The following is a 17,876-nucleotide window of genomic DNA, read 5'->3' on the forward strand; positions in this document are numbered from 1 at the left end:
GGGGGGAAGTCAGTCTTGACTAAATTTGGGGACTGTTTCTAGGAAATAGGAAAAATATTACTCTTTCTATCTGTTCACCTAAAATCTCCAACCTGTAACTTAAACCTCACCCCTACTGTATCAAGCACTGCGCAAATATATGCAAAATGGACTTGTGGCACAGGAACTGTCTTTCTTCACATATGTTTGACTTCCTGTACATTTACATGGGTCTTTTAGACTGTGTTACTCGCAGTTGAGAAGTTGCTCAAGTGAAAACATGCTTATAGTTTTGTATCTGGTAAATGCAACTTTCCCCCTTTCCAATCCCACCTGAGCTAGCAAAGCATCCTTTCTGATGAATCTGCAACACAGTAAGCATGGTAGGGACTCAGGTATGTATTTATAAGATATCGATACAGCCTTCCAGCTTGTTTTAAATCAATGCTCTTGATTTATAACCCATCATGAAGAGCCCGTAGATAGAATCATCACATTATAAGTTATCACTATATAGCTAGCACTACAAAGATTTGTTTGTTGTAAACCAGCCTCTTGTATTTCAGCTAAAATGTGAATAAACTGAGAATCTTAAGTCAACAATTTTCTATGAAACTGCAAGAAAACCAGTAAGGCAAAACCTTACTTCTTATATAACAAGACAATACAGACAAAATGTAGCTGGACACTAACTTGATTATTATGCTTTGGAAGTCCATTCTCTGTTTTGCTTTGTGTCAAAGACAATCAAGCTCTTCAATTTGTAGAGCCTTAATATTTTTTTTTTTTTTTCCACTGGGGTTGAGGATACTGACAGTTCAGCTGTATTTCTCACACAGCAGGATTCCTTCTCTTGGTGACACTTTACAGACGTTCAGAAGCTTCTTGGGTCATGTCAGAACCCACCTATCTACACAAAAGCTCCAGAGAGCAGGGCACATTATGCACCTTGCTCCTTCCTGGCATACTGTGTGTCTTCCCTGTATGTGGTATTTTATAACTGTATAAAGAATGTAATTTGTATATACTAAGGAACACTATTTAAAAAAAATCTTGAACTGATATAAGCAAAGGATAAGAATGATTCATATAAGTACAGCATGAGGGATACTTGGTTCCAAATAAAGTTGGAGGGATGTGGTTTTGTGTGTTATAAAATGTTACTGTGTTCCCCATATTTACATAGGTACTTTTGTAAAAAATTAGAAAATATATTACAAGAAAGTAATTATACAACTGTATATACACTATTATATACTAGGTGTACACATATTAGAAGCCTGATGGAAATGATAACATTTTAAGAATTAACAAAGAATACACATTATGTGAACATTACAAACCTCAAGTTTTGCATCCAGATCTGCATCTGAAGCCACAACATGTTCATCTTCTTTTTTTCCTGTAACTTTTATAAGGGTTTGTTTTGTTTTCCAGTATTTTTGTTGCATTTTATTGACCACAGATTTTTCTTGGCTTTGAGCATATTGGTCATAAAATTCCCTTGGATAATTGCTAGAATATTAAGAAACAAAATTACAAAGCTTCAATAAGATGCTTAAAAAAATAACATGCTAGATTAATATATCTCCATCAAGAATATTGCATTGTATGCAAACATGTACCTTCTAACATGCATTTCCTCATTATGCATTAATAACAAAGCAATTAAATTAGTACATTAACTTTCCCATCTTACTTTGGAAAATAACAGACTGCTTTCAATTTGAATGTCTTTAGCATGTACTTTAGCAGTACTGCCAAATAATCAGCTACAAAGTATTCTTCCCAATGCATTATGGAATAATTTATAGCCCATGGAATTAAATTTTTATTTTATTAACTAATAGGAGAGCTTCAAGCGAACTACTGGAGTTGCTTAGGCAACAATTTCATGGAAATTCAGCAGTGTTGGTGTTTCTCAAAGTTCATTTTAAGAATGGAATTACATTACTTCTTGCCCTCCCTTTTTTACAATTGAATAATAAAGAATTAGACAAGCACTCATCTCTTTTGAGCATGCTATGTGAAAGGTAGATCGCTCCTGACTCCTTTTATGCATGCAATGACTACATGACAGCTGTGGGTGCGTATACACGTAATCTTTTTTCAAGGATTATTTTCTACTGACAGATGACTCCGCATTCCTGTAGCAGACCAGCAGAATAACAAGTGTAATCTAAAGACAAACTCCCTATCCCACAATATTTAAACCACAACAAGATGGCTTAACAGAAAATATAGCTTTACCATGAAATCTCTTTCAGGAAGTGTTATTCCATTATTAACTTTTGCAAAAGTACATGCCTTTTCCCCTATTGGTATATATAAAAAGCTGCAGTAATTTTGCAGATCTTTAGAAGTAAATGGTTGCTACTTGCTATATTAAATATTCCAGGAAAATAAAAGAGCTTGAGTTTATTTTGAAAAAAAGATACCCTCCACCTGTGGACTGACAAACTGTGGTTCACTACCGAGATACTGCCCACTAACTCTGTTCACAACACACAGACAGCTCAGGGATGCTACCCCAAGAGGTCTTCAGACCCAACATACACATTGGTACTACACATGTATTGAGACACACAGGTATGTATATATATATGTGTATTGCTTCCTGTGAATACTATGGCCATTCTGAAACAAACCATTGGTACACATGTTCCCCAAAAGGGTGGGAAATCTGCTCTGTATAGTTACTAGTGACACAGTTTAAGCTGAAAAGGAATTTGTCTCATTGGGATTTGTTACTTCCTTTAGTTATTTTTTAATCAGTTTTAGGACACAGTGCCTTAGTCACAAAAGACATGGTAAGAAATTAAACTGGCAGTAAGCAAGGACAAAATTCAAAATGCACTTATGTACAGCAATTCTTGGCGTCTTCCCCAAACTTCGAAAGCAAAGATATTTACCTATTTAATTCTACCCAGACATTAGTTTCAAAAGTTTAATTTATTAATTTCATTAAAGGTTATTTTGGTGCTACAGAACAAAATAAACAACATATGCAAACCATACCACATTTCATGTGAAATTCTACACAAACCAACCCTTAACTGCTTTGACAACAAACAGCCTATCAAATTAGGCAAAGCCTATACTGACTTGACATATGCTGTAACTTTCAAATACAAAATCTACAACCTCTAATAAATAACAAGAAGATCCCCCTGGATTTTGTGAGAACAGAATGTGAGAGTTTAATAAAAATAGCATTACTTTAATAATATAACATAAAAATCAAACTGCTCACAAGCTAGTGTAAGGACCCCAGCTGCCTGGCTAGTTGTGTGCTTTAACTTCTGCTACAGCTGTGCAAATAACTGGTATCTCAGTTCAGTGGCCAACTGAAGAAAACACCATAATTTATCTGATGTCAAACAGCCTCAATATCTACCTCACTTGAGCTCACTAGAAATTCTGAGGACATAGTGCAAGGAGTAAAAATTAGTTCTTAATATGAGGTCCCCCCCAAAATTAATAGTGCTGGGATTAATAGATTCCTGAATTAGAGAGTGATAAATCAATTGAAGAGATAAGAGAAATATAATCATAGCATGATTTGGGTTGGAATGGACCTTAAACATCATCTAGTTCCAACCCCCAATAATCTTCTGCCAATATAGACAAATTAAGCTTCTAATTTCAGTTTGAGAATTTAATGGCTCCTGTTTATACTTAAGACAGTGAAAGATCTACAATCCCACTACTAAAGTATTTGCAGCAATTTTTACTGGTAGATACTTGTCAATACTTTTTAAAATGGATTTTGTGTCAAGCAATCATGGACATATTTAGGTTTTGTTGAACAATCAGAACATGAAACTAAAAGAAGGATATAGTTTATTGTGAAGTTGACGACCACGGATAAACCTCTTGACATATGATAGTTCATACACTTATTCTATTAAACAGGAAATCAGTAATGTGCTATCTTTCTATCTAGTCATTTCACTTGTTTTTCCATTCTTTGGCAGTCTTTCATCTTTTATTTTTATTCTTTTTAAACAGAATGTCTACCAATGACTTCACATAAATACTAGATGCCAGAACATTATGTGTGATAAACTCAGGCTGCGACAAATCAAAGTGCCAAACACCATTAGCTCTTCAGAATAAGAAAAAATGATCAAGGTACTTACTACTTATGTCCTTCCATGGTTCTTGTTTTCTTCAGACACTTCAATAAAATAAGAAATTATCAGTTAATACAAACATCTTTAAAACATAATGTTCAAGTTAGACACTAGAAGGCCCTTATCTTTTCATGTAGAAAATGACTGTGTTGTGGCATTGTGTTTACCATGTTACGACAGAAAACTTTTCAATCTGTGGACCAAATGCCTTCCTCATGTAACACAGAATTCTCACTTAAATCCATGACAAACACATTTAAGTGGTGTCATGGATGTTGCCAATTATTATGTTAGCAAATTTTGCAATTTACCTGGCATAAATTCAGTGATTCTTTGATGAGGCAAGGCATCTTCCTCAGTCAAGTTTTTTTCCCCAATGTTTTAGCCACAAAAAAGTTCAGCTACTTTTTTCACCTGTGTCCCACTGATCTATATTTTAAAAACACTAGCTATATAATGTCTTGAGCCTGGGATGCAAAATTTAACCACCAGGTGGTTTTTCAATGAGGGACACCACAGTTCCTGAGTACATTTGTATACATTTGGACTTTAGATTTTAGAAGTTAATACCACCATCTTGGATACTCAAGTCTCCCACTATACTTTGAGCCGACCAGATGGCACGCACATCACTTCCCAACAGTAACTGAACACACTCCTTCCAGGCCAAATTTATAAGTGAAGCCAGACACTCCTTATAAACAATGAGCAACTGGCTTTTCCTCTGCTGCTTTCAGAGGGGACTCTATTCTACAGCATACAGCCTGCACGGAAATGGAAGCACTGCAGCATGATCACAGATGAGACCAAAAAGAAGCTAGTCAGATGGTGCTACTGGGAAATGGTCTTTGGTAAGACAAGGCACAGTATGAACACACCAACAGGCTGCACTAAGATGTGAAGCTGATTGAGAAAACAGTAATGGAAAAAGTAGCTATCAAGGTAATGGTGCTGAAACTGAACTTTGGCGCTCGTCTGGACGAGAGGGAAAAGGGGCTGCAACAGGGAAACATGACACTGAAAACATCTAGCACGGTGCTGCTTACGGACAGTATGGTTAGCAGTGGAGTGGCAAAGGGACTAGAACAGATTGCAGGAACCCAAACAAGGGAATGTGAGCAACCTGACTGCTTCCTGCAACTGAGAAGCACATGCACTTCCACTTCAAGCCGAATGGAGCCAAACCCCAGATTTCTGATTCTAACCTCTCTGCTGTCAGCACCTGTGAAACTTCCTGGCAAAGTTCCACGAGATGCTGCAAGATTATATCACAGCAGAAAATTTTCCTGAATTGGAATTTTTGTGAAGCGCTCATAAGAACTGCCAGAGAGATCAAGAGAAAATTGGTAACTGTCTTCAGAGCAGAGTTTAAACATAAAGGCCAAGAGCTACACAACAAAAGAGGAAGAACTGTTTCAGATTGTTGTTTGCATTATAGCGCCGTTGAGTCAGGCAATATACAGAATGGACAGCATCAGCCATGGCTTTGCTGTAGTTTCTAGAGCCATAAGCCACAAGCAACATTAACTTTGGTTTTCTAGCACCATTCTGCTTGACTTCACTGGTTTAACACTAGTCCTCCTTAAGTGAACTGTAGGTGTATGCAAGTGAGATAAGAACACAGGATTTAGCTTGTATACACAGCCATGACTCAGTTATTCAGCAGCACGCTTGATTTGACAGGAAGCAAAGAACAGTCTATCTAGATGGAACAACACGCATATTATGTGAAACAAAGTGTAAACAACCATCATGGGGAACAGGTCTAAGGCACTGACCTCACACACTGTACACATCCACCTGCCTCTCCTGGAAACCAATGTGCCTAAAAAAACAATATTTGACCTTATATTTTGACTCTGGGATCTTAGTTACATTCCTCTGAGTTCTATATAACACCCCTATGACTTTAATTTAGTATTTGTGGAGATTTTTTTAGTTCAAAGTGAGGACTGTATGAGAGCTATTAGGCCAGTGTTTTCATGGTATGAAAATGAGGGCATGCATTCCCTGTCCTGCTGTGAGGCATTACGGCATTTAAGGTGTTTGAGGCTACATGACCTGCTGGCATAGTGCTGTATGGCTGATTAGGGTGGAAGGAAACATAAGTGGAGTCTTACCTACACTGCCTGCTGGAAATGGCTCCTGGCATGTGGTATCCCCCAAAACATGCCAGGAGAGAGAAGGGTCCTATAAAGTTCTAGGTGATACAGATAAAAACCATGCCTGGAAGACTGCAGCAATTAAACAGCAGAAACAAGCAGTAGCTCAGTCCCTCGGTCCATTTTATTTCCAATACAGAGGTAGATTTTGGTTGTAAATGAGAATTTAGTTTGTACAAAGACAGCTTAGTAAGCACTGGCATTGAGAAAACAGAACTGTGATTGCTCAAAAACAGATGACTTCTGATAAGGTTTGCAGTATTCACCTATGATTTCCATCAATGTTCCTGGATCTCATCCATTCCAGCTGAGTTTCACCTTTCTCTGTGATTAAGAACACTCTGGAAAACCTGGATATGCACTATTATTATGCCATTCTCTTAGCTGTTAATTTAGACCATAAATGTGCATTTGGTTTGGGTCCCACTGATCTCAATGGTAACCCTAACAATTTCCATTCACACAGACCTTATTTCAAGTTAGATCCACTTGTATAATATTTGCAGCACTGTAAACCAATTCATATTGCATGTTTCAGCATCACAAGCTCTACTGAAATGGAAACAGTATATATTAACATGGCTATTGAAATCAGAAATTAAATTAGAGGAACATAATAAGGGAGCTGTATGTAGCTGATATGCTATTACAGGAATTCTGATTGTTGTATACAAGTTCTACTGCAAATGTACCAAATTTTACCTTGTCATGTTAGGATTTTATTTTTAAGAAACATCCAGGCTTACTAGATAGGTCACATCCTTAAACTGCGTTTTCAGGAGGAGCTCAGAACTGTGTGCTCTTTGAGGTCAACTTCCTCAAAGCACATGCACAGCCCATTGTATGAGCAGAAAGTTGAGCACCTGGGGCAGAAAGCCAGGATAGATTAATTTTAATGAACTTGAATGCAAAACTAATGCACGTAGAAGATGAAGGCACAGACATGGGAAAATGCAAAAGTATGCAGGGAGGGAGTTAGGAAAGCCAAAGCCACGCTGAGGTTGAACCTAGCAAGGGACACAGGGCAACAAGCAGTGATTCTGTGAAAATTTGTATAATGTAAACCAAGATGAGATTGGAGAGCAGCAAGATTTCTGCTACCACTGGTTTAATACAGAAGACTTTCCACAAGAATGGTGTAAATGGGCAGCAGAATAACATTGCACCAAGAGTGAGTGTGTGTGTGTGAGGCTACACACACACAAAAAAAATGTATAGTATGTTTTCTTCTTAAGAATCACCTACTATATTTTCACCTATTGGTCATATTGTTTATCTTCATTCATAGAACATAAACAGTTTTCATTCTTCAGATTTTGCTACATGTACAATGTAAATTGTTCCTGCACTCATTCAACAGGGCCATAATTCTCTAACTTCACATGTTGTTACCGTCTATTCCAAGTCCAGGAAGCAAAGAGGGTTAAGATATTGGTTCAATGTAACAAACAACATTATTATTAAAAGCATCTGAGATAGCTGAAAGCTATGAGATTTTTTAATTATTTTTTTTTTTAAAGAAATCCCAAAGTCTAAGTCTAGCCATAAAAAGTAAGAGATGCTAATAAAAGGGGACTGGAAACAGCCCAGGGAAGTATCCAGGAATTAAAAGGAACACTTCATAACAAAGAATCCCTACGTTTGTGAAATGCTGGCCCTGAGGCTGTAGAGAGACCAAAGAATGAGCACATAACCTTTGACTACTTTAGGTTTTGAACTCTGTTATGCTTTCAAAGAACAAGACATAAATGTCCCAAACAGAAGTAACGAGAGTTGCTCTTTGCCAAAGCTGACTACAATGGAAGCATATGACAGTAACTAGAGTCCATCAATACCTTCCCCCAAAACTGCAGTCAAAAGTAACCTGTGCTATCATACAGTTTTATATATAAACAAGGTTAATTTGCCACAAGGAGTTGATGTAAGGGACTTTTTTGTTTTATCCTCCCAGTGTATTAAGACTAAAAAAAGAAAAAGTTTTCACAAATAATAATATGCTGACACTGATTAAAATACAAATAGCATTCACCACCCCTTCGGAAAGTATTTGTATCAGAAAGTTTCCATTATCTTTGATGATGAAGAGTTACACAATACTTGTGATCTCCGTGACAGATCACCTTTATCTAGGCAAACAAAAGGTAGGGATACTCTAGACAGGGGAGGAAAGCAAACTTAGGTGTTCTATAGCGTTGCTTTCCCTAGCATGCTATGTTACAGCCAACTGTTCACAAATCCACATTTACTGCTGCACAGTGCTGCATCTGAGGCTTCCTGAAGAAGTCCACACAGGGCTCCAGTGATTTTGCAAGTGCTTCCCAGTGTTTTGAGGCAGGCAGATGCTACCTCAGTTTCAGCATTAAACCTGAGCTGGCCCTATTCATAGCAAGTCTGCCCGGAACTCAAGGGACCACAGTGCTGAAACATCCATTCCCACACAGAACCAGCTGGGTTCATAACCCCTGCCGAAACCTTGAAAATCCCCAGCAGGCCCTCTGAGGAGCTGCCAGGAAGCCTCAGCATCACGTTCCACAAACCTCCCTGTTTGCAGACTGACTCCAGAGGGGACCAGCACAGCCCATCAGCCTGGACACTGTGAAGTACAGCCCAACTGTTTCCAGACTCAGCCTGGCTTCAGAAGGGTACAGCTGCATCCAGACAGTGCTCTGCCCCAGCTAACACAATGTGCTGGCACCACGATGGCCCTGAAAACAGCCAACTATGGCACCTCTGTGGCAGAATTTATCTGGATTGTAGGCTATTTACTTACAAATTATTTCCACCAGAAGACAAAATAGCTAGAATGAACACAAAATTTCATATTTCTGGCATAATGCATCGCCTCATGTCCCTACTGAGATATTTTATTAGCCATGATGCTGAAATGAAACTTGATGGAGGACACTCTCATTAGCAAATAGCATTTCTATTTCTATGGAAAATCCTCTGACTCTTTATTGTCTCCAAGACCATTTGAGTACACCATCTATATTCTGCTGTGCAAACAGAAAAACGCTTTCATGGTGTTTTGAGTGATTTAAACTCCAGCACACCCTAGGCTCACCTTCCAGCTCATGTTCTGTACAACATTTGCACATGCTTGCTTCTCGCTTCTTTTTTAGCTTCATTATATTATACTTTTGAAACATAAGTTGTCAGGTTTCCCAAAAGCTGAACAACTTTACACAAGCGGTTATCTGAAGATTATTCATAAGATGGTATGAGTGCCTCCTCTCCAGCAGCTAAACTGAATATACAGAGCTGTATATTTTCAATGTCACTCAGATACTTTTCCAGTGAGTGTAAATGTAAGAAGTATCATCTAGTGAGGTGAAGTTCAGATCTTAGGATCTGAAGTTCAGATCCTAGGTTATGAGGAAATCAATTTAAAAAATAAAGTCTTTCTCTCTAATTCAAATCTCTCTCCTTGACTGAGCACTGGTTACACAGCTCTTCTGTGCTCTTACCTTAGCTAACAGATCTTACAGAGGAAAGCAGAGACAGCAAACAGGAATCTTTTCAACTGTGAAGACTGTATCTAAAAAGTGTTGCTCTAATCACAACTTCTCAGAACTAAGAGATGAACTGAAATATTTGCAAAAATGTTATAAATGCTGATCTACAGATCAAGTTTAACATCCCAAGATGACCCAGCACACTTATGTAGGAAGGCAGTATGGAACAACACATCCTTTTGAGATGTATCCAGAAACAAGAAAAGGGAACAGAATGAGAGGCAGAGCCCAATTCAGCAACTTCTATGTGAAAGTAATGTGAAAGACAGTCTACACTTTCACTGATAGCACTGTCGTCTCAGTTTACCGTCCGTTCAAAGCAGCTAATACGTTCTGTGGTTCTTCAAATCCCAACAGACTCTCCGCACCCTAAAACCCTGCAACTTATAACTTCAAATACGGCAGAATCACGTATTGCAGATGTTCTACTTAATATAACAGTTTTATTAAAATGAGTGATCTTCCAAGAAACTCCGATACAGTAATAGTACAGTGGTACCAAATACAAAATATAAGAAGAATTTTAAGCAGTTCTATCTGTAGAAGTTAAGAGTGATAGTTTAATTTATGTAAAATACTCTGAAGGGAAGAAAATGTGCTTAGGTGAGGGAATCAATGCCATCTGTGCCTCCAACAGCTCTTGACTGACAACCTGTCTCCCCCACTCTGCTCCCTGGAAGCTGCGATCAAACTGAATCTAGTAAATGGGCCTCCAAAGCAAGAAGCAGTCTCACTGCAAGATGAAGATTAGGCAGGGCACAGTTATATTTGTTCTGGTCTGCCTACAAACACACAGACCAGGATCTTCAAATTGTGTTTTACTTTGCCTTTCCCAAACAAAAGCGAGTAGAGCAGCCTATTGATCTGAATTATCCATATTGCCAATGCAGGAAGAGTGAAGTCTGGGCCTATATAAGCATTCAACATCAAGATTATATACAGATTTACAAGTATTCCTACTATTAACTACGTGAACAGCAACTACTGTAATTCAGCTAAAATTGATCTAGAGTTTAAGTTACATCGGTATGAAAAATGACCAGATTTAATTTTTCCTCTAAAGCTCTTGACGCTCATCATTGATGTTCTAATCCCAATGCTGATCTTTAAATCCAGGATTTTCATTCAGTTAGCCTCCTCACTGATGCACTTACTAATTCCAAAAGTTTGCGGAATTAGTCAGCAAGCGCTGCATAGAATTTCCTTCCACTTTTGGTTTATTCCTTTGTCTCAGACAAATTCACAGCCTGGGAAGCACGTATCTTGCCGATTATCCACAACTACTCAGGAGAAGAAATACCACAATCTTATAAAGGAGTTTTATCAACAGAATTACTCTGTCAACCTATTTCAGGAGCTGACATCTAGAAATAGCTTCACATGGTCTTAAAAGAAGCACAGAGCAAACCAGCATCTGTTATATAGAGAGTGACTCCTGCTATATTCATACACCTGGGAGGTGCTGAGGAGTAAACAAATTCATGCTGTCTGACCCCAATTATCTATTGTGATGCCTCTCAATAATAAGCCCCTATACAGGTAGTGAATAGAACCTCCAAAAAGCAACTCTGAGCCCCTGAACCAGAGCCTCAACACTGTCCTCTGAGCACACAGAAATGACAGTTTCTGCATGAAGCACCTGAACTACATGGCTAAATGATACAGTAAGAGTACTTCTCTACCCCTCTTAGAGCCGGGATTTCATGGTGGTCTGTTGAATTACTAGGGAAAAAAGATTCAGCAGCACACTCAGTAACACATTGTGGTTGGGACACAGACACGTCTGTAAGCCCACTGGAACCAACTTTTTCTTTCACTGCAAGCACTTCTGGAACTAACATTTCCATACACAATTTCTTCCATTTCCTTCTCTTCTCTATCAAGGCTTAAGAGATACACCAGCAAAAATTCATTTATTCCATACCATTTATTCATTTGTCTTGATCCTTCAAAGGATAAAACAAAATAAAACAATTAAATTCAACATGCAGAAAAACCCCAACCACGTACTCAAAACAATAGAAGTATCAGAGAAATTGGACTCTGTTTTCCAAGGAGGTAATTTGAGCCAATCTAACACTCCTTTTCCCTTCTTTTTCAAGCTAGTAAATTGTGTTAACAAATGACGGTAATACAAGCAGGTCTCTAAAATGACTATGGCTGTGTGATTAAAGACTTGCACCATTAGAAACCATGCACAAGATATGAAAAAATCCAGATGCTTTGGATCTTCTTTTGTCATTTTACAGAGCTACCTGGATACCTGTCTGCAAACAGTATATCCAATAAAATGAGTACTACTGCTATTGACCTTAAGTATATAATGAACCATCTTTCACTGAATTTTACACTGACCCTTCATACTCTTTACGCAGGGCAGATGACCAACAGCTACTGCAGAGAGTACTGTTAAGAGTTACTTCATTCCAAAAGCAATTATCATGCTTCTAATGTTTCACAATACACAATTAGCATAGGAAATTATTCTGCCTAATTTCCTGGTGTAGTCTAAACAGAGAATGATATCCAGGGCCCTGTTTCGTATGCAGTCATTTAGTCTTTTATTTTTCTATTCCCAACTCTGATATGTACAAGTTAATAGAAGACAGTAGCAGATAAACAGAGCAAATTTGTATTTTGGAAATTTATTGCTCACTTATACCTAGAACTTAAAATAATCTGAACTGCATTAATTTTCAGCACTCAAGTGGTGAGAGGTATGTTTTAACCAACATTAAAAAAAAAGAAAATTTGGCACAATGTCACCATTTTTTTAAAAACCTGGGTTTGCTCCCACAAAGTGCAAAGACCAAGTCAACCATTAGTATTCCTCTCTAAAAACCAATTTTGTTTCTATTCAGTACTCTATGTCTTGTCATATTATTCCAACAACTATCAAGTTAAACTTACAGGCATAAGTGATCTCCTTTCTAGAGCATAATATGTATTGAAATGACACTTGAAGCTGGGTTGGTTTATTTGTTTTTAAAAAAGTTGAATAGCAAATTCCTAAACCCAGTGGTTTATCACAAAACCTCTGATACGAATGGCACATGCAGTCATGACACGGTACATGTAGTCTCAGAACAAAATATTTCAAATAAATGCTGGTAGGCTCACAGTTGGAAGATTGATGAGCAAACAATAGCCTTTTGTAGGTAAGTTAATTTGCATGCACTTCATCATTTACATAAAGACACAGATATTTAATTACACATAAAATTATTTTTAAATTCCTTTTTCAGGTTATACTGATTTTTCAGCTGATTATTGTGAAATAATATAAAACCAGCACATATTATCAGTTTTTGCCCTCGCATAATATCTTTTACTTGACTCCTAGTGTTCCACTTATGTTTGTGAAGAACACTGAGAGAATGTCCTTTGGAAAGAAGCACGTAAGTATCGTAAGTACTGCGTGAGTTTTATCGAAGAATAAGTCGTTGAGTGGCAGGTCCAACCTCGGTCTACAAATGAGCAAAGCTGGGGATATATGCAATCCAGTATTTAATCTCATTCTATATGCAGACTTGCTTCATTTCTCTGAAATGACTATCAAATTGTTTTGTAACACACATTTGTTCTCTTAGTTTAAAAAACAGTATTCTTAAACTTAGTAGCTGAAAACTATTAAAGAAAATGCCATATGGAACACCTGCTGTGCGTAGATTATAAAAGACAATATGAAGATGGGCTTTGTGACACATTCTACCCATAGTCAGTCTAGAGTCTTTATCTCAGGAATCCTTCCATTTGTAGAACCTATGAGAAAAGCAGTGGATGTACAAAAAAAACATGAAACTTTTTTCACACATGTAATATACTAAATATGAACAAATATGGGTTTAGAAGTTCAAACTAATGGCTTTCTTACTTAGATACCCTATTGCTTATACAGTCAATACTCTCAAGTCACTGCCTCCCTCCTCCCTTTTTATCCATGCAGTAGCTGGGAAGCAATGCCATTATACGTGAGGGGGGACAATGCAGAGGGAGGGAAGAGAGGAAAAGGATTTTCACTAGATTCCCTCAAGAGATCATTTCATATCCATGGATAAAAGATCAGCTTAACAAAACAGTTCTAGCATACCCAGCAACAACAATACAGGTTGATGTTCTTTTACCGCCCTTTGAGTAAACACCACGATCAATGCAGGCTGTATATTCTTGATAGCTGCACAGGCCACTCAACTGTTGCATTACCGTTCTCAGACCCTGGCACAGCAGCCTACTGTCTCTAGAGCAGCAGTGATCCCTATAAAGGGATGCAAGATGGACCCGAGTACTGTTTCAGTGGCCCAGAACAGACAGTTTCCAAGACATAAGCAATTGCGTAACCGGTCAAAACACCCGGTATGCCATGTTTAATAATAGCCACAGGAAAAACTACCGTGAGACTATTACTACTAGCAACTCCTAAAAGGTCAACTGTTTCTATTGTTCTTGATTGCATGGTTCTTTACTTAACATTCTTCACTCTCCAGGCTTTTGTATTTTTAATACTTTTGCGTCACATGGCATAATTTTGTCTTTAGAGTGATTTTATGGTTGAGAAGTGGCAAAAAATCTTCAAGAATCAACTACTTCAGAGCAACATTGTTGGAGGAGATTTAAAAAAAAAGTATTAACAGAGACTTTGAGGACATTTCTTGACTTCTAGTTTAGCTGAGATGTTAGCACATTTTTTTCTGCCAACTCATACCAACAGCTTTCAACACTAGTTGAAGAGTGAAAAGAGCTGTTATTATTCATTTCTTCCAGAAAAAGGTTACTTGGGAATTCACCAGAACAATTTAGCAGCCCTGCAGAGCACAGATAACAGAGAACAAGCAAGATGGGTGGGCTTGAAACTCTACTAAGGGGGAAAAGACCCAACCCTGTAGTAGGGTTCAACGGGAATTTTACTTTGCACTATGTGATTCCCTCCACACCCCAATAATGTAATCGGGGGGCGAGGGGGGGAAAGGAAGAGAAAAAGGGGGCAAAAAGTGTTAAAAGAAACCTTTCTCTTCCACACAGTCATAACCGGTCGTCTTGAAACTGCAAACCTTCAGTAACGTGCATATTTGAATCTCATTTCCCACAAACACAATGGAAGAAACTGACATTATAAAAAAGGCACACAATTCTTTCTCAATTAAGGAGGCACATTCCAGTTACCCACATCTAAGTCTTTTGAGTAGAGCGTTTGAACCTTTCTGGAAATAACGATGTTTCACCCATGAAGTTGTGACAGTAAAAAACACTTTAAAAAATCATTTAGACCAAGGTTTGGCAGCATTTAAGTGCCACATCATCCTCCAGTAGAGTTTGACGTGGGAAAAATGTGACTGGTTTTACCAGTTACAGCAGTTTACTACTCAAAAGATGATCTCTGTGGCTTCACGCTAAATTCCTTCTTTAGTGGTATTAACATACATCTTAAATTATTAAGTTACTCAGTGTAAACCAATAGGCTACCCTATTCAAACAGCAGTATAAAGAAAAATTAAAATGTCTAAATGAAGTGTTCCTGGACTTCATGCTAAGTATCATAAGAACTGCAACTCCTAGGTCATTGCCAGGCAGATAGCAGTGTCAAGTGGCACGTCCACTCACTCCTTGGGAAGCCTGGATATACAAAGTGGGAAAAGAGTGGATTACAAGAAAAAACAAATGAAAGACCATAACCAAGCGCAGCCTGCACTGCAGACTCCAAAACCCAGCCCACCATTTTTCTCTGCCCAACACTTTGGAGAAGTGATCAGACACAGTTTTTCCCTTGCAACAACAAAAGCCTTGCTAGAGAAAAACATGAGAACAGGTTATTTCCAGGAAGTCTGCTCTGGAACAAGAGCCACAGCTGCTTTCTGACACAAATTAAATAAAATCCATCCAGAAACAGAAAGAAAGGGGATAACAGAATGAAACAAACAAAAAACCAACCAACCAAAAATAAACAAACAAAAACCCCCACAAACACAAAAACAACAAACAAGTGCTTCCCGGAAATAAAAGGTCACCTTGGTTTAAAGCAAGGCTTGCAGGCAGGGACAAAGTATTACTACCAACCAAACAGAACAACAACTCCAATGCCAAGCTTCCAAAATATCTAAACAATGTAACTTTAGGGGAGAGGGTTAAAGGATGTACCCTTGAGATTACCCGATTCAGTTTCACATTTACACATTTGAACTAATCTGAATTACTGTTTTTAGAAGGTCCATGCAGGTCCTTGAGGCTATCAGCATTAAGCAAAACAGCATGGAACATGAGGCTTATTTACATTTGGTGCTGAGCATATGCACAGTGATACCGATAAACAGAAGAACACAGTGCCCTTCATCCTTTTCTGTTATTAAAAATTGACCTGATGTTTCAAGTAATTTTTGATCTCTCTTCTTCTAAACGACTACAGGAAATAAACGATATTCATGTACCTGGGGGACAGATGCAGAACAAATCTGAATACTAAGATCAACCTTTTCAAAAAATATAACCTTTAAATGGGAAGTTTGGGGGGTTTTAACGCCCGTTTCAGCAGCTGTTAACGCCTCGGCGCCAGCGTTGGTAACTGACATGACATTACCACAGGCACCCTGCCGCCCCGCTCACCGGCCGGCCCGAAGCCCTCAGGTACAAACGAGGGCCGCGCCCGGCGAGCGGCACCCGCCGCAGCCGGACAACCTGCGCCTCAGCCCGGAGCAGAGCCGGAAACCGCTGAGGAGAAGCGGCCGTTTTCCTCCCTAACCTCCCCGCTTCCAGCGGGCACAGCGCCAGAGAGGATGTACGGGAGGCAGAAATGGATAAATGCAATAATCATGGCGAGATAACCGCACGGCGGGAGGGGGGGACGCAAGGCAAAAAGGAGGGGCAGATGCCATCTTGTGCCTCGCAAATTTCACCCCTGGACGTGTCCAGACCCGGCTACACCCATCGCCAATCCCTAACGGGCACCAGCGCCTCAGGCCCAACCGCCGCACCGCCTCCGTCCCCCCAAGAGACGGGCGTGCAGTCTGCGGGGGAGGCGGCGCCCACCCAGGGTTGCCCGACACCGGCCGCAGCAGGTGGTGGCGGAGCCCGTTTTCCCCGCCAGGATGCGGTACGAGTCCGGCGATCCCCCTTCCCGCACTCACCTTGCCCGCGGCGAAGGGGAGGGGAGGGCAGGGCAGGGCCGAGCCGGAGGCGCCGCCGCCGCCCCTTCAGGTGTTCCAGCGCCGCCGGCGTCACAGCGGCGAACGGAGCCGCCTCCGCCAGCCCCGCAGCGGGGCGGAGCTGCCGCCACCGCCCGCCCAGCCCCCGAGGCAGGAGGGCGGTGGCTGCCCGGTCTGTGGAGCCCGGGGCTGGCGGCTTCGTTGCGTTGGTGTCGGCCAGGCGCCGCTTCCTCTTCCTTCCGCGGTCGCGCCGTGAGGGAGGCCTGAGGGGAAGTCGGCATGAAAGTCACCCCGGTTTGGAGCCCTTCCAAGGCTCCTCATTGCCTCGACCAAAACCGTTCTCCTCAGCCCCAGCCTGCTGGGGACCACAGGTGTTCCATGATGAGCATCGAGGAAGTATTAAAATGTTTTGGGTGCTGTAAGTAGGCAGTTGTCATCAAGGTAGTGGAGACGGAGAAAAAGGCCCTTTGACGTAGCAAGCAGGTGGCAGTGTCAAAGGGGCTCAGCGGAGCATTGGTTTTGAGCTCGGGTTGGAAACGTGTCATTAGGGATTTTCTGAGAGTTGTTTTGAGTAAAGTGCTTCAGCTGGATTTCAGGCTGGTTTCAGAGCTTGAAATGGGGAAGAGCTCACAGGTGGCATTTGAAAATGATCTGTTGGATAGGTGGGAGGTAAAAGGAGAAATGGGAGAGCAATGAGGATGGAAAATTATCACACTTAAATGGGAAAGTGTTAACTTCTTTGTGTGTGAAGAGAGCAACAGCTCAAGCAGGAGTGAAGGAGATAAGGTTGAATTGGTAGACCCAAGGAAAGGGTTGAAGAAGAGCGGACTGGAGGGCACTGTAGGAAATGAAGAGGGAAGAGAAGAATGGATGGGGCATCATTTGCTGAACCTTACAGAGGTCTAAAGTATGCCTGTCAGTGTCTCAGTGTTTCTGTGAGGCAGAGCTGAA

General features: G+C 40.0%; 1 protein-coding gene across 2 annotated transcripts in view; it reads right to left on the reverse strand.

Annotated features, from left to right (window-relative positions):
* The window catches only part of ICA1 (islet cell autoantigen 1), a 73,060-nt gene extending 55,965 nt beyond the window's left edge, over positions 1-17,095 (reverse strand). The window contains exons 1-3 of one of the 2 annotated variants that reach the window (XM_030508064.1): positions 16,908-17,095; positions 4,122-4,159; positions 1,323-1,494 (exon numbers count right to left, since the gene is read on the reverse strand). In XM_030508064.1, the coding sequence (XP_030363924.1) occupies positions 1,323-1,494; positions 4,122-4,138 (189 nt within the window). In that variant the 5' untranslated portion in view covers positions 4,139-4,159; positions 16,908-17,095. The remainder of the gene's footprint in view (positions 1-1,322; positions 1,495-4,121; positions 4,160-16,907) is intronic. The other variant, XM_030508153.1, reaches the window with a different exon arrangement.
* Positions 17,096-17,876: the final 781 nt, after the last annotated feature.

The sequence above is a fragment of the Strigops habroptila genome, chromosome 1 (genome assembly GCF_004027225.2).
Source record: "Strigops habroptila isolate Jane chromosome 1, bStrHab1.2.pri, whole genome shotgun sequence".
NCBI classification, from domain to species: Eukaryota; Metazoa; Chordata; class Aves; order Psittaciformes; family Psittacidae; genus Strigops; species Strigops habroptila.